The sequence below is a fragment of the Molothrus ater genome, chromosome 1 (genome assembly GCF_012460135.2).
Source record: "Molothrus ater isolate BHLD 08-10-18 breed brown headed cowbird chromosome 1, BPBGC_Mater_1.1, whole genome shotgun sequence".
NCBI classification, from domain to species: Eukaryota; Metazoa; Chordata; class Aves; order Passeriformes; family Icteridae; genus Molothrus; species Molothrus ater.
The window spans coordinates 91,404,949-91,425,282 of NC_050478.2; the positions used below are offsets into that span (position 1 = coordinate 91,404,949).

The window sequence follows — 20,334 nt, forward strand, 5'->3', positions numbered from 1 at the left end:
CCTCACCAGGTAGTAGCTATCTAGCAACTGTTTCCTCAGATCCTTGCTTTTCACTGTACTTCTCTGCAGGTTCATGGGTCTGCTGTCACCACAAGTTACTCTTAAGTTGTCCACTCTGTGTCCTACACATCCTCAATCTCCTGAAATAGAGCTAAGTACCACTGAGGTGTGAAGCAAAGGAAATCTGAGTCCAAACATTTCACCCTTTGTTTTTGCAGCCGGACCCTGCGGGCAGAGATATCTCCATCCGACCAATCCTGGAGCACTGCGAAAACACCCACATGACCATTTGGCTTGGGATTGTCTATGCCTACAAAGGGCTGCTGATGGTAAGCACAGCTTCTTCTGCACATCACTTCAAGCTGCTATTTGCTGATAGGCATGAACTGAATTATATTTGCTTTCCTGATGGCTGGGATTGAGTGAAAAGTGCTTTGAGTACAACTTCTACAATCAGTTCTGTTCTAGTGTTCATTAGACAGTAATATGTGGATATATGCATGTGTAAAATAAATAAGACATCAGTAGCATTTGAGCAGAATATTATGAATATACCACAAACTTTGAAATTCAGTACTGAAAAGATGGGTCTATAAATGAGACAACTTTGTAAATAAAGAAGTCAAATCATCCAAATTCCTGAAGGTTCTCCAAAAGGTAGAACTTGGTTGTTTGAGATGTTTGCTTCTTAGTTGCTAATGGATTTGAGGAATAGTCATGAGATGGAAGATTAATCTGGGGTCTGAATCAAAATAAACCTTTTGTCACTGAGGCCCATCTCCATAAAAAATTTTAGTAACTAAAACAGACTTCAGGAACCAGGGACCCTGAGGCTTGCTAGTTAAAAAAATAAAAAAAATTTAAAAAAATTTAAAAAAAAGAAAAAAGAGGAAAAAAGAGAAATTGTATAGGTGATTAAAAGCTCCTGAGCCTGAAGGTTTTGAAAACATCTGATATGGACAGCACTGACCAGTGGAACACCTTCCTAGAGTTGAGCCCCATCTGGATCCTAAGCCTGACAGACATTAGTCCACACTGCCTGAAGGGGTCAATCTGCTCAGTGCATTTGGAACATGCTGTTTCATTAGGACACTGGGGAAGGATTGGATCAGCTGCTTCCACTTGGCATGGTTGGTGCTGCTGCCCAGAGGGGGCTGCTGGTGCCTGGTTCCCTCTCCCTTGTGAATGACTGCTCTGATGAGCCCTGCTGCTTTTCATGCTGCTTTTTTCAGGCTGAAAAGTCTTTAAATATCCAATATGAGGTTCAGCAGGGAGGGATGAGAAGTTTTGTTTCTGTAAATTCTAAACAGTTGCTTTGTGGTCAGACCACTCTTCAAGCAAGGAGGCACCAGCACCGTGTCTCCAGGTGAGAGCTCTGATCCTCGAGCTGCTAGTCAAAAGGAAGCTTTCTCAGCTTCCTTTAAAGAAAAAGAAATTTTTAAAAAAGGCAGCTTTAGGTGTAGATGCCTCCTTTTCAGAGAATGCCCAAGTAGGAAATAAAGAGCTAGGACATATGTAATCTCTCAAGAAGGATCAGGAATTAGGAGAGATACCACACCTCAGCATGTCTTACTGGTTGGTCAGCTCGGGGCGGCCATGGATGTAGCACAGCATCAAGGAATATACATTTTCTGGCAACTTTCTTTGAGCTTTCAAGTTTGAGTAGTGTTAGTAGAATCAGTCAAACTGCTTAGGTTCTTTGCCCTAGATTTTTTTGTCAGCACATATGTTAGACTGTTTTCTACAAGATATGTGACTCTCTTTAAGTCTGCAAGTGTCATTTGCAAACTTATTTTGCAAATGCCATTACATTATTAGACAATAATATGTGCATATATGTGCATACATGCATACATAAAATGCTCAATTCACTATCAAATTTCTTGGCTTGTGGTATATCTATAATATTCAGCTTAAGCACTGCTAATATCTCATTTATTTTACATATGCCATTACTCAATAATTTCAGACACTGTTTCATAACCACCAGTGAAATACACACTTTTTATTACTCCAGTGGCCTCTTAACACACAAATTGCTACATATTAAAATGGAAGATACTCATCTGAATCATTTAAATAATTGCTATGAAGAGTGAATGAGTGATATGAGGACAACAGAATTGATGCATTTTATCTCATCACTAAAGACATTCTGTACACCACATACTTTGCCTTCAGAACAAAAAAAACACAACCTCTCCTGTTACTGTTTATGAAGGTTTAGCTAATACAAAATTCTGTGATTTTTAGTAATAAAACACATATCTAATTTAACATGCTATATACTAAAGAGCTAGTATTGCTAATTACAGCACAATGTTAAGGTGAAATTGCTTTACTTAGGCCAAAATTATTTACTGTGACCTCTTGCCTCAAAATGGTAATATGAAAAATGGGGTTAACCTAAAAAAGTTCCTTTCTTTTTTGTCTTGAAGTAAAAGCAATACTGTCCATTCAGATGTCTTAAATGCACTGATGCAGTGAATGAATCACTCAGGGTAAGGCAGAGCACAGAAGGGCAGGAAAGGGCAGGGAAGGCAAGGAATGGCAAAATAAGGGAAGGCATTACTTAACAGGATACACTGGATCCCTCTTCATTAAATTTAGCAAACTCTAAAAGTCAGATTCACAATTCTTCAATTGCCTCTGAAGGGATGTGACGAAATGCTTACTCTGCATGAAGGCTTCTCAGTTATTAGATTTAGATTCCTCAGGTGACTAGAGAATAACAGGGAAATTACCATCCAAAATTTTGCCTTTACCATTTTATTAATTTTTTTTAATAACCAGTGTATTAGTCTTCTCCAGCTCCTCCACATCTAGAGGATTCACTGTTTTCTCCCATCTCAAGCTCAGCTCCAAAAAGGCTGCATACAAGTTCAAGGTCTGTCTATGTGTACGTGTTGACCATCACAGAACTACAGAATCAATTAGGCTGAAAATGCTTCTGAGATCAAGTCCAACCTGCACCTGAACACCAGCATGTCAGTTGCAGTATTTTGATTTTTGATGAGGCAGACATAGTTGAAAAGCACCTTTCTTTCATATATGCCAAAGGATGATAGAAAACACACCACCTTAAACTTGCTGGTGGTGCATTATTAGGGAGTGCACTAACATCTTTCTGAGGGGTATGAGTTACTTGTCTCATCTCAGCCACAACAATGCTGGACTGGGCTCCTAGAATGCTTTGCTTATTAATCACACACACATTAGTCTTGTCTACTGTTTAATTCCTCTCTTCCTGATAAAGCTTGGTGTTAACATTAGACTCAAGGTGTACATATGTTGGAAGTTTCATTGTGTCCCTGACATCTTATTACAGGTACCTGTTATTCAGCTACTGAGAAACAGGCTTTTGTGGCAAAACTATATTTTAAGCTTGACTGTTGCTCTCTGTATGAAATCCTATTTTCTCTCTGTGTTAATTGAGGGGGTTTTAAGCTGTAACTAATAATAGTGGCCACTTCTCAGACACTGTTTTGTCCTCAGCTAACCTTGCCAAGAATGAAAAATATCAGTATTTCATGACTGAGATAGGAAAAAGATAATGCATATTCATCATGGGACTTGATAAATGTCACTAAGAATAAGAAATTTATTTTCTTCTTACTATTCATATTCCAACATTTCACTATAGTTGACATACTGCTCAACACAACTCTGTAATTGATTTAGAAGCCAAAGAAAATATTAATTCAACTAAAATAGATCCTTGGGATAATGTTCAATCTTAATTTAAAGTCTGAAAGAACCCTCTGCTTCTTAAGGCTCTCTAATTGCGAAGCTGAATTTGTCTTACTTCCAAGCCTTGAATTTTGGTGGGTCTTGCATATATGTCATCCCTCTTACTGTAAAATTACCTGATGTCCTTATTTCTAGGCAAATTTCCTTGCATTCAGCCAAATGTGAATAATTTCTGATTCACAGAAATCAGTTTCTGTGATTTCTCTAAAAGTCTTTCTGTGAGTTGTCTAACATCCTTACCCCCTGCTTCCTCTGCATCATTTTCAGCCATGTTATTATCTCCTTCAAGTCAATGTACATATCTGGGACAGCTTAAGTTGGAATTTTTTTTAAAACTATCTTCTTTTTTTTAATAGCTTCTCATTAATAGTAATATGTTGAGATCCATCACACAGATTTCAATTTAAATTTTTTGTATTGATTTTATAGCATTCTGTATTTAAATAATGATACTGTGCAGTATTAAGACAAACACTACTGGGAAATCCATATACCCTGCATGAATGTGATTACCTTTATTCAGTCTTGCAAACTCATTTAAAAAAAAATAATAGCAATTTGAATTATATTGGTATCCCTTTTTTTTTTCCCACTTATTGGCTGAGTTCATGTGTCAGCCATTTCATTAATTTGCTTAGGATAGAAATTATGGCAATAGCTCTGTAATCACGGGGGGTGTTCCACTTTGTCTTTTCCCATATGGCCTCTTTGTATCTTAAGTGGAGCTTTGCCAGAATTCCAATAAATATCAACAATTAAGCCCAGCAGTCCAGACAACTTCTAAATCAATTCCTAAAACTACTGCATGTAAGTTACAGGATCTCTGTGATTACAACACCTTGTCTTGACAGAGTTTTCAAGAGCTCTCTCTTACTGCTGGAATAAGCTGTACTTCACTGTTTTGGCAAGATGTGAATGGACTCTTTCATCTCTATGTAAATATAGGACAAAACCCCTTGTTAAGCGTATCTTATCATGCATCATTGCTATTGAATCTGTCATCTCCCAAGGAATGAATCGTTATTGCGATTCATTTTTCTCCACTTCTCCATTTTTATAAATCCTTATGAATTCTGTTAATGCTGTCAGCCATTCATTTGCTACTATACATTTAACTTACCTTTCCACTATCTCTATTTTAGATCTTTGATTCACAATCATTATTATGAATTTCCTCTTTTTAACTTTTGTTACATTCTGCCCAGTCTTTGGCCAATTTTATTCCTTGTTTGTTTTACATTCCACAACAACCAAAACAATTTTTAAGGTAAGAATAGCTTTTTTACGCATGTGCAGCTTTGGACATATCCTTTACAGCACATACACAAACATCTTTCCATTGCTCTTTGCAAATATACCTGCTGGTACCCCTTCTCCTCTCCAAAGGCTTCCTTTGCTTTGTTGGCTAATACATAAACAGTACTTTTCCATTTTTTTCATGCACTTGGAAGTAGATTTTCAAAAAAAGGAATTAGGTACCATGGTTTAGAGCTTGGGTTCCAGTCAGTGCCCTGCAGCCCAGTCTTCAGTCGGCACTTGGTGTTCTTGCCTCAGCAGGCAGAAGAGAAGCAGATGCTGGTTCTGTGACAGGAACCAGTTCACAAATATCCAGCAGAAAATTCAGTCACTGACAGCACTTAGGTACCTGCAGGTGCTACTGAGGGATGGTCTGGCTGTCTTTGCTGGATACTGGATGTAGCTTCTCACTGCTGCTCCAGGTGCTTAAGCCCTCTGTGTGTGTCGAGCCCAGGAGCTGGGTATGAACAGTACAGCTGTGGTGTGCAACACATGCTCCTCCTTTTATTATTTTACTCTTATTTTATATTTACTCAATGAAAGCTGGATGTAAAGAATAATTTTTTGTCACTAAGGAAAGGGAAGCAGTGGAGCAGCTCACCCAGACACTTTGATCAGCCTTTGTCCTTAAAAAGTTCCAGAACCAGACTGAATAAAAGTATGAACAACCTTAAGTGAACTCACATCTGAGCCTGCTTTTTGAGCAGGAGGTTCCACTAGATTATTTCCTCAAGTCCCTCCCAATTATCTTATCAGATTATATCAACCATATTATTAATTAATTTCTTTATAAAATTAATACATTCTATGTGTAGAAAAACTGAATAGTTTTCAGTTTATGTTAAAATTCCCTATTGTTTTCTGATAATACCTCTGATTTTTAACACATATATTTGCATTCTTTTTAATTCTATTCATGATCAAAAAGAAAACTCAGAAGAAGGACCTACCTCCTTATCAATTAACTTGCATGATTCCAACTCATATATATGGTGGGACCCATCTATCCCATCTTACAATAATTAGAGAGGAAGACAGTCAAGCTTTGTGGTGGGGGAAAGTAGTTTATAGTGGTACCAGATATTTATTATTTTTTCAATAAAACATGGACAGTATTTTAGCATCCAAAGCCACATTTCCATATGGTTTTGTTGGATAAATTTTTCCTAATATGACCATAAGGAAATATATTCAAATATATTTTTGAAATGTTGCAGATAGTGCAGTATTCCCTTACATGTCTCTTGGCATCAGTTTTTGTATAGCAGAAATAGATTTAAACTGTAGCACACACTGGCTTTTAGCAGAGGTGCTTCACCTCTTTACAGACCTGTAATTGTGGTAATCTTATGCCAGAGACAGTAGAAAGCTATTCCAAATGGATATTTGCTAATGACCAGTTATGTATTTGTTTCAATTGGGTTCTATAATTGTTTCATGACTAAGCAGAATTTTCATGCAAAAAGTCAAATATACTCTGAATGAAAAGAGGGGAAAATATTTTATTGACCTGTTGATTTGGGAGAGTGGAGTACAAAGTGAAATCTGGATGCCTGTTAGTGTTCATAGCTTTGTGCAGATGTTTTTCTGTCTTGCACTAGGAATAAAGGGTTTTGCCAAGACCTTTAAGAAGAAAGTCCTTCAGCTGAGTGGCTGAATATGCATATCTTGCAATTAAAATCAATATTTAGCTCTTGTCCTAATGCTCAATAGGAATATTAAGCTTCTTTTTAGTAATGTCGATCCAGAGCAGCCTTGTGAAAGTTAACTAAATACACAGCTGACTCATGGCAGACCAGGGGAGTGAGCAATGGTTTAACATCAGATTGTACTGACAGTGAAGGTAAGAGACCTAAAAGGGAATAGTTTGCCTTTCAGTTTTCTAACCCTACTTATTGTACAGGTAATTAAAAAATAAAAAAAAGTCATTTTTCTATGCATCTTCCTGGAAGCTGCTCAGTATTTTGTACTGCACAATTCTGCGGTGAAAACATGAAAACCAAAATTACTTTTTTTTTAATGAAAAATATCTGCAGCCATTTCACTGAAATAAAAATGTGCCTGTGTCTGTGATGACTGGATTTAATGAATTAATCCAAATAGAGAAACACACAAGCCAAGCTTCACAGTTACTTCAGGCTGAAGGGTCTTCATGGGTCAGAGTCCAGAACTGCCTTGGTTTAAGGGGGCCAGGGGGGGAAATCTCACAGTAATCTAGCTAGAAGAAACAAAACCAAAACAAACAAAAGTCTCCAGATGTAAAATCTTTGGAGAAAAGGCTTGCTTTTATTCTTTTATGTGGCACACAGCAGGGCTACAATCCACAAGTGAACAGGGGCTGTGCTACTACAACACAGCAATTAGCTGCAAAGCTGCAGCCTAGTCCAGTATATAATCTTTCCAATACCATATCCCCTAGTTATTGGCAAGCATGACTTCTGACAAGACTGGAGATCTTTCCTCTGGTATTTCTCTGCTCTTGTCAGATATCTTTGGTGTCATTTTCTCTATCTTTCTTTCCTAATACTGTTCATAACCTAAGCTGGCATGACTTTATAATGAAACATTTAAAAAATAGTTTAAGGGCAGTGCAGGGAAATGGAGGTGAATAAATAATTTCTTTCCTGTCTTGTGACAGTCTGTGCAATCCAATAGCAAATTAGGCACTTGGTTGCATTGATATACGTTATGGATCCAAGCAATTGTTACTGTGTTTAGCAGTAATTCTCATGAACAAGACTTAAAATTAACTAGCTGGTAGAATTCTAAAATACAGTTTTAAGTGTCTTCCAATTGTCTTCTTCTTTTAATATATTTTCAGGTATCAAAATTTGGTCAGTACAACATTTCTTAAAATTAAAGTTTGCCTGTTGAATCTAAACACAAGTATAATATTCTCCATACTCCTGTTACACCTCTAACATTTTAACACAGATTTCTTTTATTCTGTCTTTAATCACAGTGATGATACAATCCTGTTGTCTTCAGATACTGTTTTCTCCAAATTTATACAGTGGTTTTCTCATTATAGACTTTCTCACTGTAGCCTTTTTAGGTGCACTGACAACCCAGCCTAAACCTACCATACCAGCAGCTGCAAAGGCAATACTCTAAATCAGTGTTAAATGGAAGCTGCCTACCCTCAAACAAAAGATGAAACAAACCAATCCTGCCTGTACAGCTGCCCATGTCTTCTGAGAAAATCCAAACCAATATTTTACGGCACTTTCTATATCAAGAAGATGTGTGTATTAGACCACCAAAATTGTAGAAGGCTTTAAGTTCATGAATAACAGTGTAGGCGGCCCTTCCTATCTGCATTCTGTCATTGGTTGAGAACCAAAAAGGACTAAAATTAGGCCATTAGGCTTGACAGTAGGCTGAGGTGTCCTTAAATTTTAGGTGACAGGTTTCTCTTGGGGCATGTGTACCCCTGAGTTATTCAAACTCCTTCAGAGATGCGTGGGGTCCATCAGAAGCCTCAGGATGGGAATTGTAACTGGTGTAAAGCAGTGACTGGGGACAGATGTGTCCTACACCTCTCTGAATCCAGCACTGGAGCACTGCTAGGAGCTGCCTCCCTCCATCCCAATGTGTATTTATGCATGCCTTCCCTAAAGACTCTTTAATCAAAATTCTCAGCAGAGATCAGAACTAACATCCCACGCAAGTGCCCAATTAATTAAGACAGTCACTCTCTCATTACATAAAATCCAGCAGCTCTGAAAGAAGTTTGAGAGCTCCATCTGAAGCCAGACTCTGCTCTGGGGTTAGGGAGCACATCTCAGGCAAAATTTGGAATTGTGCTGTGTTCTCCAAACATGAAGCTACACAATGGTCATCACCAACATCATTGTCTCAAATGAAGACGGCTGTTGATGTATTTTGCCAGCAGACAGTCTTGAGAAGCCTTTACCAGCTTGAGCCCTCTAGGAGCAATAGGAGGAGAGACAGCTGCATTGCAAATCCCATCAGGCAGCCTAAAAATATCCAATAGTCCTTCAATTCCAAAGCAGCCTCAAGAATTAGGTCCCCCCCAGGCATAATTTGAAATGTAATTTTATTGTCTGGGAAGATGAATGTTTAAAGTTTAGGTACCAGGAGTAAAGAGGAGCTGAACTAGGTACTATGAGTCTGTGTCTTTAACTGTAGCTCCCAAGTCTCATATTCAAAAGTTGTCAAGGGATCACAGAAATCTGGACCTTTCACTAGCAATGTCTGCATCCCATTCCTCAGCCAAGCCATTTTGCAGGATTTTACCAAGGGATTTACAGGATTTCTGCAGTCATAAAACTGAATCTTTCATGTGTGCATATTGTCTGAGCCTTGGGAAGGGGTAAAATAGGAAGGGCAGGTGGAGAAAAAGCAAAGCATGAAGTTCCCTCAGGAAGGCTGTATCTCAGAGGAGAAATCTACAGCCCCACAGAGCCCTGCAGGCATCTGTACCCAGCAAACAAAGAGCACCTCTGCAACCACCACTGCCCTGGCAGCAGGATGCAGAAAACTCTCAGCTTTTAACCATGTTTGAGTCTCAAAGATGAGTTGTGACTTCTAGAAAAGGAGATCTCTCTTCCTGAGGCAAGCATTTTACCCAATATGCTAATAAAAATTAAAAGCAATGCTCCCAGATTTATAATGCCTCATTCTGAGGAAACGCACTTGCTTCAAGAGCCTCTCCATTCCTTTAGTAATCATATAAATAAATATATGTCTTCCTTTCATCCAAAAGATATTTAACCATTTTCCATGCTGTTGTCAATTATAAATGAGAATGGGCTAAATTGTAACCCCCCACAACGATCTTTTTTCCATTATAATTGATCTTTTAGATCATTTTATAACCACCTCAGCTATAAATTCGTCCCCATTATTTGTAATAAGTGCTGGCCTCATGTAAGGATGTTGGCTGTCTTCCCAGAATAATCCTTTTGGAATGGAATCTGTTCATAGTGGGGGAAGTGGAGGAGAGGGAGGGATGACCTACAACCTTAAAAATCTTATTAATAATTAACCATAGTATGAGAAGATAGAAATGTTCTTCATAGTTCATCAGGGTCTCATCCCTTTAAAAATGTGATGTAGAAATACAGACAAGGATTCCTTCTACCCTTCAAAACAGCTCAGCCCAGACCAGCCTGTTTGTCAGTTCAGGGCTGGCAAAATGTAAATTTGCAGCAGAACTGAGTACTGCAGCACCAAGAGTGCTGGGAGTGGAGAACAGGCAACCCCTGATAAGGTGACGTTTGGGGGAACAGGTTTGTGCCCTGACAAAAGGTACCACCACTGTATGATCCCCCATGCACCCAGGTGAATACAGTGACAATGTCCTTCCTCAGAGCCTGAAAAGGAGTCTGTACACTCCTGCTCTGCCTGTGCACAGTGCCAGACCCAACAGCAAAGGAGTGCTGCCTGCATCCTTCCCTACTGGAGAGATTTACCGTGTTTACCAGAGGGGCTCTGAAAACCAGAGGATGAGCTGTCGCTCCAGAACAAAGCTTGATAAGGGGCTCACTCACCTCAGCTGCTCTGCCTAAATGGCTGAGACCCCTTGCTGACCCAGGAAGATGTCCACAGACCCCTTAAGAGCATCCCCTTCCTATGCTCTGCCTGCAGCAGCCCCTACAGTTCTTCCTGCAATTCTAAGGGAAGGCCAGTGGCAATGTATCTTGATAGGGACTGCAGCAGTGACAGCAGCATTGGAAAGTGGGTGAGCAAATGGTTCTACATCCTTGCCTGGACTGGGAAGCCCCTGCAGCCTGCCACACTCCATGGGCTGAGTAGATGCCTAATCTTCCAAAGCCTCCCAGCCAGCTCTGCTCATGAACAAGTGGCAGAGTGACGTGTGCTGTAGGCAAGAGCATGAAATAAGCCAGCAGACAAGCTCAGGAGAGCAGGGCTGGGAGCTCAGCAGCATGTCCTGGTTGGAAGTGTCTGGATGGTAGGTGGCTGCAGCCTGCGAGTGCCTGTGGGAGTGCAAAGTAGCTGAGTGGTTGGCTTTATTGCCATTGTTACTTGAGATTAAAACTAGGCAAATAATCAAGAAAATTTGCATTACCAGTGTCCTGGTGTTATTACAACTTGGGTTGAAACCCAAGCTTGTCGAGCAAACATCAATCTGCCATTTCTCTAATCTCTTTTGCTTGTCTGGCAACCAAATACTGTTCTTCCAGTCCAGGTTATTTGCCACAGGAAAAAAAAAAAAAGCAAAAAGAATAGAAGGTAAACTGTACTAGACAACTGCAATTAATCCCCCAAATGGCATCACCAGTAACCTCCAATTTCCTGGATTGCACATAAATTACAGTTGTATAAAAGAGAATATTATCTCCGTGACGTGACTATGGACAAATGGGTTGGTCTGGAGGGAAGGCTACTAAGGTCAATGGGAATGCACATTTGTTCTTTCTCCTTCTTGTCTGTCCCTGCACTGTGATCAGAAAAAAAGCTAGAAAACATGGAAACCATGTCCTGGACCTTAGTGATAGTTCCTCTCTCTGTCCTTACCTTCCATGCAATACCATCTGCTGTCTGTCGTGCTTCCCAAGGCTCTCTACACTCCTATGGGGCTGTGCCGAGATCGTAGGCTGGGTTACCTTACAACATCTTCAGTTCCTTTTGGCTTTTACTGCATTGCCAGAACTCCTCTGAGGAATGCAAGAGGAAGAAAATAATTGTCTGCAGCAGTTCATGTTGCAGAAAAATCTAATTAAATTTCAAGGGATGGAGATGGCTTCCTTCCACTAAAGGCTTTCCCCTGCTGAATTGCAAAAGCATATTGCAAATAACAAAGGGGCTAAAACTTAAAAATACACCAAAGGAAAAAAGCAAACAAAAAATTGCCACAAGAATATTTTATGCCAGAAATCATTAGACAACTGCAATTGAAAGGCCATTACCAACTCCCACTATAATAAAAGGCATTATAATTGTAATTTGAACAACTCGGGTGACACTTTCTACATGATATATTTATCCCTCATGGGACACATCTTGGCACTGCTGCTTATTTATGTAGGTGATAATCATGTAATGAATAGCTAGATTGATAAGAGTATATTGAGAACAGCTGCTAAAAATAGCTAAAAAAACAATGCACATTATATTTTACTGGAATCCTTGAAAAGAAACAGGAAGGACAGTCTTTAAAAACTATTTAAAATATAAAGATAACCATAGCATTTAGAAAAATTTGTTCCAATCAGAACTAATTTTAAGTTTCACATTTTTCTTGTTAGAGCAGGAATCTGTCCTAGTGAGCAAAACAAATCACACAGGTAATTAGATATTGAGGAAAAGGTAGGTGTATATCTCTGAGTTGTAATATGTCCTATATTTGTCAAGTTGGAAAACATACCTGTTTCAAATCAGTGCTTTTTCTGGATGACAGCAAATTCCTCTTAAAACTATCATCATTTCTCCTCCTTTTACCATTCCAGTTATTTGGGTGTTTCCTCGCCTGGGAGACACGAAATGTCAGCATTCCTGCTTTGAATGACAGCAAGTACATCGGGATGAGTGTGTACAACGTGGGGATAATGTGCATTATTGGTGCTGCTGTTTCATTCCTCACCCGGGACCAGCCCAATGTGCAGTTCTGCATCGTTGCTTTAGTCATTATATTCTGCAGCACCATCACTCTCTGCCTTGTGTTTGTACCTAAGGTAGGTGAATTTGTTTTGCATAGATCCAGATATTTTTCCTGCTGTTTTGTAATTATGATGTAATATGTAGGTATTTATCAGCTTTTCAAGTGCAGGGGATGTGTATGAATTCTTAACCAAGCCCATCCATAAATGCTTCTCTCTGGACCCTGAAGGAAAAACAAAGCTTCATGACATTTTGGAGAAAGTGTGAATACATGAGTTAATAATGCCTATATTTTTACTGAAATGGTGACCAGGGAAACAAAAGTTGTTTTCTGTAGTTTCAGTAGAACAGCCTCCATTTCCAACTTTCAGGAAATTTTTGGAAAGAGTGGAGATGTAAGTGGAGATTCTGGGGAGACAGGTCCTGTTGTCTACTCTGCCATGTTTCTTCCCTTCCCTCTTATTTTTGGTGACCAGTTATAGCTACCAAAGGAATGGCATAAAGCTGTCTCTGAGGAGTTATCAGTTAGATATTAGGAAAAGGTTCTACCAAGAGGGTGATTGGGAACTGGAAAGGGATATCCAGGGAAGTGGTAACAGCACCAGCTTGACACAGTTCAAGAAGCATTTTAACAATGCTCTTGGGCACTTGGTGTGATCCTTGGAATGCTGCTGTGCAGGAGTTGCACTTCAGTGATCCCAATAGGTCCCTTCCCAGGATATTCTAAGATTCTTACATACCCTAAATAAGATAATCAAGATCTCTGTTTCTATACCTACAAAAATAGTAAAATCTTTTTAGATCACTAGCATGATAAGAGATCGATTGTGTTGAAACCTCCAAGTATTCATTTATGGTGGTACAATAGGCTTTGTCAGTACCTCAGAGGAAAACTGTATGTATGCTGCAAATGCTGACTCTGAGGTTATATTTATTAATGGGTATATTAAAGGATTAAGTGAGGCAGAGACTGGGAGACCCGTGCTTTCATTTCCTTTTGCTCTTCTGGGCTCTGAGGACAGGTCCATCGTGCCTTGTTAGAAGAATCGAGAAGATACCTACAAAGGGCTGGAACTTGATCAGTTCCCTTGCTGAGTTAAGCTTTAAACATGAATATGACAGATCTTGAACGAAGGGAAAACTGGTTTTTATGTAAGCTTACTTAGCAAAGCCTAAAGTAGTAGAGAATGCATTCTATGTTTTGGAGTAAAATGTTCAATTGCATTCCTTTTAAGTGGCTTGTGTAAACATAGCTTATTACCTCAAATTAGATTCATATGCAGTTGGATCTCTGAAAAATTTGCAAGGCAAAATGTAGGTCTTTTTGCCTCTAGAATCTGTTTTTAGATTTTTCAAGTGAATATTTATAAGAGGCTCTTTATTGGACCACATTCAATCAATGTATTGAGCAAATTGTAGTCAGTAGATTCTGGTGCTAAGTGGCATCCCATCTACTGGGCAGCCAAGAACTATGTGTGCAAAAGAAGCAAGAAAAACAAGCTAATAAACTTATCTCAAAGTGTGACCACTGAAAGAAATTAAAGGTACAGACTAGAGATAAAAGCTGATTTGTGATCTGCAAAAAAAAAGCAAAGTAATTCATTCTCCAGGACTGACTAAACAGGATGTTTTTGCAAGTTTTGCAATTCACTTCTCAAATATTAAAAAGGCATACAGACGTGTATAGTCATATTTTTGTTCTGGATCTTAGGAAAGAATCACAACTTTGTTCTAAATTGAGGGAACATTCACAGACATGACAATAGAGTGTACTTTGAAACACTACAAGATTTAAGTGGGTAAGCCGTATGAAAATGCATATTAAAACTCCTATGCCAAAAATACCTCCAAAGAATGTCAGAACTCTCTTCAAAGAGAATTATTAATGCTGTCCATGCCCTTTGCCCCTTTGCTTTCATGCTCCTTTGCCCATCCTTCTCTTGTCACAGGCTGTGAAATTACTTTTCTGATTCCTTTTTAACCCCTTCCTCTGATCTTCTTTTAAACCCCAATTACCGCACCCTCATTTTTCATCTGTTCTTTTTTACTCAAAATGCAAACATGAACCATAGCCCCCTAGCATGAAGTCCCTAACCTTTTTCCATCTCTTGTCAGGTTTCCAAATGCTTAGCTATTTAGCAATAAAATTCTTCACTGGCTAAGGTACAAAAAAAGATGTTGAAGCAGGGGCTGGAATGCAGCACTTCCAATGCCCATGGGAGTGTTTTCACAGCTGGAGAGTTCTTCTAGCACTCATATATATTGTTCTACATCTCCTCTGGTCATGCTGTGCCACAGCTGGTAAGCCTCCCTTCAGCCTGCTCAGGTTGCCCAATAACTCCTCTGGACACCACAGATTATATCCAACACTACCTAGTTTGTAAATCTAGATAAGATGCTAGTGTGAGACAGGCACCAAATCTCTCCCCTCAAGCAATTCTGTTGTAAATTAGTACAATATTGGCAACTCAGGTATATTTCTGGTGAATACTAAAGCCTCATCAAGCACAGGGGATGATAATGAAGACCTGGAAGACTGCACTTTCTCATTTATTAAACTGACCAGACAGATGCAGGCAGTAATGTGGTTCTGAGCCAGGTGAGTGCCACTATTTCTCTGCTGTACTAAGTACATTCCTTTTAACTAATCTTCAGCAGTCTCCTGGGTCAACAGTGCTGAAATTCGATTTTACCCCACAACCCTTTTAAGTATGCAACTACTCAACAATGTAGACACACTAAGGAATGAAACATGACATTTTCCCTTCCTTCTTGTCAGCTCTACTAATCTTATTTACTTATAACATGGCAATTACTATCCTTCTCCAGTTAAATGTCCACTTCATCCATTGCCATTTTGTTCAGTACCAAGTGCCTCAGAAAAAGCCATGAGGAAAATCCCATAGTAGAGTACGAGATATCAGAGGAAAAAAATGCTCATGACCTTCTCCATTGCATGGTACAAGTGTTGATAGCATTATATTGCATCGTACTTACATTAACTGTACGCATTCTTGTTATCCAACTAAATGCTTTCCAAACACTGTTAAAACTATTCTAGATTTCTGCATTCAAGGGTACTTTGTAGAAGTTATCAGCAGAATTCAAAGACCTGTTATGTATATTTTTCCTGTCAGAAATTAACTGCAATGTCTAATTATCTTTTTAAGGACCAAGATGTCTATAGTACTTTTCAACATACTCTTCACTTCCTTAAAAGAAAAAAATCATAATATGCATTCTCTCTTCATGAAGTAACTGTCACAAACTTATCCATGTTTATGATGCTTCCATGTCCTTCCATTTTTCTACTCCATCCATTTTGAGACAGAACAATGGGCTCACTCGTAGTTGCCCAGCAAGTGCATATCATTTCTGGCTGCAATGGCATTAACACATTAATTCTGATCAATTTTCCTGCAGAACAACAAGGTAAAATCAGTTCTAGGGATTAAAACATCCCTTTTCTGTGTTGGTAGCATTTTATGCCTATTTGCAATTGGCTCTGTGGATATTCAATGTTGACCCTTTGTGAAAATTGAAACTACACAGATATAAGACAGCAATATAAAAGTTCCATTGACTATATGGTAGAAAAAAAAATATAAAGCTCATCTAACCTCATTCTTCATACAGCATGAGCCAACAATGTTGCCCATGAACTTTTTTTATCTAGTTCATACCATGTGAATGAATGCATTAAACCATGTCCCCGTTGCAAAACACCCAATTTTTAGCAATAAACTCCCAGATGAAGATGATTCAGTGGCAATACTTCTATCTTATATTCAGTTTGAACTTAGACCACATCAAATTGCAGAACTTTTATCTTGTAACAGTTCTGCCTGCTGTTTTAAGAAGCGTTGTAATTACCATTCTTCACATTTAACTTAATTTTCATGTAGTTTTTGGTCTGGGACTTAGACACCTCAGTCATTACAATCATCCTAATTTGAAACAAAGACTTGTGAGAGTGAAGTCACTTCCCTCTAGGAAAGCTCAGCTACAGCAAGATACCCAGGGCCTTAAGCAGTTGGGCCTTGGTTATTCCTGATGAATAATTCCCAACTCCTCTGAGTATCTCTACCAGCATTTGAGCACATTCACAATAAGAAACGTTGTTTCTGATCTTTAAATGAAAATTTTGGATTTTGGAGCTTGCGTCTCCCTCCCTTTCACTGCAGGTCATTGAGAAGAGTCTGGCTCCATCCTCTTTAATCTCTTCCATCATATATTGAATGCACATGAATAATATCATGCCCCCACAATGTCTTCCATCTCAGGGCTAAATAATCAGTCTCTACTTGTATCATAAGGGCTGGGACCTTCTTTAGCATCTCTGTGGCCCTCCTCTGGGCTTTCTTTACTACACCTATGTCTCTCTTGTTCTGGGCAGCCCAAATCTGGACACAACACCCCTGGTGTGCTCTTGCCCAGGCTGAGTAGGAACAAAGGATCACCTCCGTTGGCCCAGGATACTGTTGGCTTATGTTCCACCACAATTTCCAGTGCCTTTACTGGAAAGGTACTTTCCATCCAAACAGACCTTGTGCTGTTTGGGTAGGTGCTTGGGGTTTATTTCTCCTCAAGGGCAGGACTTGGAATTTCCCTTTGCCTAGCTTTAGGAGATCCTTGTTGGCCCAGACCCGTTTCCTTCCAGACTGAGGAGCAGCATTAGTGACTGGCTACCACAATCCTCTGAGCCTGTCAGTTCAGCCCAATTTGCATTCACTTCAGTGGTTCCTTGCCCAGTCACTTTATCAGTTTAACTCTGAGGATGCTCTGGGAGACAGTGTTAAATCTTTGCTTAAGTTAAGAAAAATAACTCTCTACCCTCATCTACCAGCCCAGACATCTCACTGAAGACAGCTGTAAATCAGATTGTTCAGGCAGGATTTCTCTTTCATAAACCAACAATGAATGCTTCTAATCACATTCTTGCTCTTAATGTGTTTGGAAATGGTTCCCCAGAGGATCTACTGCAGCATCCCCCCCAAACTGAGGTGAAGGTGGCAAGGAGGCATTTCCCCAAATTCTTCTGTCACATCTCCTGAAATCAGCTGTGACATTTCCTTTCTTCTAATCCTCAAAAACTACTCAAAATCAACATCATCTTCCAAAAGTAACTGAGAGTAGTCTCGTGATGACATGGACAAGTTCCCTTAATCCTCAGGCATACAACTCGTCAGGTTGGCTGAACTTGATGTATTCAATTACTTTAGAGGTGTGGAATTTTTTAAGGCAAGTTTTACCAGTAAAGACTAAGGTGAAGAAGATACGGAGCACCTTAGCCTTCTCCATCTACTTTACCACCTGAAAAATAAAATGTATTATCTGCAAGCATCATCCCAATCTGCAGCCTTGGTCTGTAAATACATGCCAGGGATCACACTCTTCAGAGCCTGAGAAGTCAGATCTCTGTTGATCAGAATTTAGGGCCTTACTTTATGCCACTGGAGCTGCAGAACAGTTCCATGCTCTCAAGAATAAGAGGAATCAATTCCAAAATGCAGCTAGACCACAAAATCTGGCTGGGCTATGCATGCAAAATGATTGCCCATTCTCTCTTTTCAGACCACTCAACACCTTTGGATTTATGATTCCATGCCTATCCGCTCAGGGCAGGCAGCTCTTTCAGCTTTGTCTGTATACGAATCTATATGTATGCTGCTTGGCAAGTAACATAAATTTTGTATTCTCTAGAGTAATCTGAGAATCTCTCTCCCCCTGCTGCCAAACAGCAGTTGCCTTCTCTCCTCATGTTGAGGTGATATTTTCACATTGTCACTGAGTGTTAAATTTTACTTATATTTGCTTAAATTAAATATGTTTAAGGTTAACCTTTTTCTAAGTGGCTTATTTAATTTTTTTGAACAGATTTGGTTTATTTTGGGTTGCTAAAAACTAATTAAGTTTCTGTTATCTCCAGAGTGCAATCTCCCATGAGCTCTCTCTGTTAATACTCCTGTTTCATGTCTCTCACTGCTTGAGCGTTACTTGTAGCAGTAGGAAAGGAGAAATTTCAGATGAAACTGTGCTTAGGAAGAGGAGGGTTTGGTGGATTGTATTTTTCTTAAAGAAGGAATATATCCTTTGAAAGTATGAACATATCAATGAGGGAGAAAGATACATATTGAAGGATATTAAAATATATTTTAGTATATTTAAAATCCAGATAAATATCTTTTGAATGAGTTTTTTCCTAATTTTTGAATGCTTCCCTTCTCATAATCATTTTCATTTAACCTATTCTATAAAGTTATTCAGAAATCATCTCAAGTAGTGCACATGGCAAGCAGAGTTCACTTTCCATAGTTTTATACTTGAAAGTCAAAAAGAAGCTCTTGGTTCACCTTTCAGTATTTTGAGATACAAAATAAATAGCTGCAAAAATAAAACAGGATTTCTTAAGGCTCTTCAACCTTTCAGCTCATCACACTGCGAACAAATCCAGATGCAGCCACACAGAACAGACGGTTTCAGTTCACTCAAAATCAAAAGAAAGAAGATTCAAAAACATCGACATCAGTCACCAGCGTCAATCAGGCCAGCACATCTCGACTAGAAGGATTGCAGTCAGAGAACCACCGCTTGAGAATGAAAATTACAGAGGTATTGTTTACTCTATTTACTGCCTAGGCACTTCAGTTTTCATTGTTTTTTTGTTGCAATTCTGCAATCTGCTTAAATACTGGCTACTTTTTAGAGAAAAAAGTTAACTTTTCCCATCTAAATAATAGGAAAGAGGCAATTTATATGGATTGCTAACTAGTACAGCAAATACGTGGCAGGTGTGATAAAATGAAAATGTGCCTTAGCAAAATGGAATTAAACTTGCCCTATTTATTTGTGACAGGCCAATTACCCTGCTGTTTCACATGGACATGCTGAGCTCCACAGCTCCAGAAGTGTAACCTTTACAAGCAAGCATAACAGAGATCCGCAGCCCCAGGGGCACTTAAGGGCTGTCTTTGTTCCTGTTTATGGTTGAGTTCTGAGGCTGCTGCTGCTGTTATTTCTCAGCCTCTCTTAGAGTTTGCTCAAAAACTTGCTAGACATATTTTTACGTCTTCCATGAAACAGAATTACATATTTTCTTAAGGTAGAAAGATACCTTTATGAATGTGTGAGCTGACTCTTTTGACACAAAGGTGATGGTCGCTTCAGTACCTACTGAGGGAAAGGCTGAGTACGTGGAGTACATGAATTACATAACAGCTACAGCATGTACATTTATAGTTATGTCCATCCTTGCTCAGTAGACCTGAAATGATGACAAACCAGTCTTGAAGACTGCTCCATTTTTGAGACAAGATAACCATAACTGATCATATCATAAAGAAATCAACCTGTTCTTAGTCAGTCTGTATTCTTATACCTTGAAGAAAAACTATTTTATTGCAACAGTTATTTCTTTGCCCAGATATTTATGACAATTGCCTATGTAACTATAAAGTATTTACTCAGGCTACCAAAGAGTCCAAAAGTAAAAGTTATCTCTGCCTTGTTAAAGAAATTTAGTTCAGCTTTGCCAGGTCCCTTTCATGTGAGAGCCTTGAAATTTTTAATGAAGGCCTAGCTGCCTGCTGGCTATTTCTGTTCCTTTACTCTACTGTAGTTTTTTCTACTAAACCTCCTAGCACAAGCTCTCAGCCTGTGCCTCACAAGGCTCATGATGGTGAGCACAGGTAAGGCTGATCA

General features: G+C 39.1%; 1 protein-coding gene across 2 annotated transcripts in view; it reads left to right on the forward strand.

The window, feature by feature from the left end:
* GABBR2 (gamma-aminobutyric acid type B receptor subunit 2) overlaps window positions 1-20,334 on the forward strand; it is a 456,950-nt gene that overhangs the window by 417,606 nt on the left and 19,010 nt on the right. For both annotated transcript variants that reach the window (XM_036399440.2, XM_036399448.2), the window contains exons 15-17: window positions 219-329; window positions 12,483-12,707; window positions 19,063-19,245. In XM_036399440.2, the coding sequence (XP_036255333.1) occupies window positions 219-329; window positions 12,483-12,707; window positions 19,063-19,245 (519 nt within the window). The remainder of the gene's footprint in view (window positions 1-218; window positions 330-12,482; window positions 12,708-19,062; window positions 19,246-20,334) is intronic.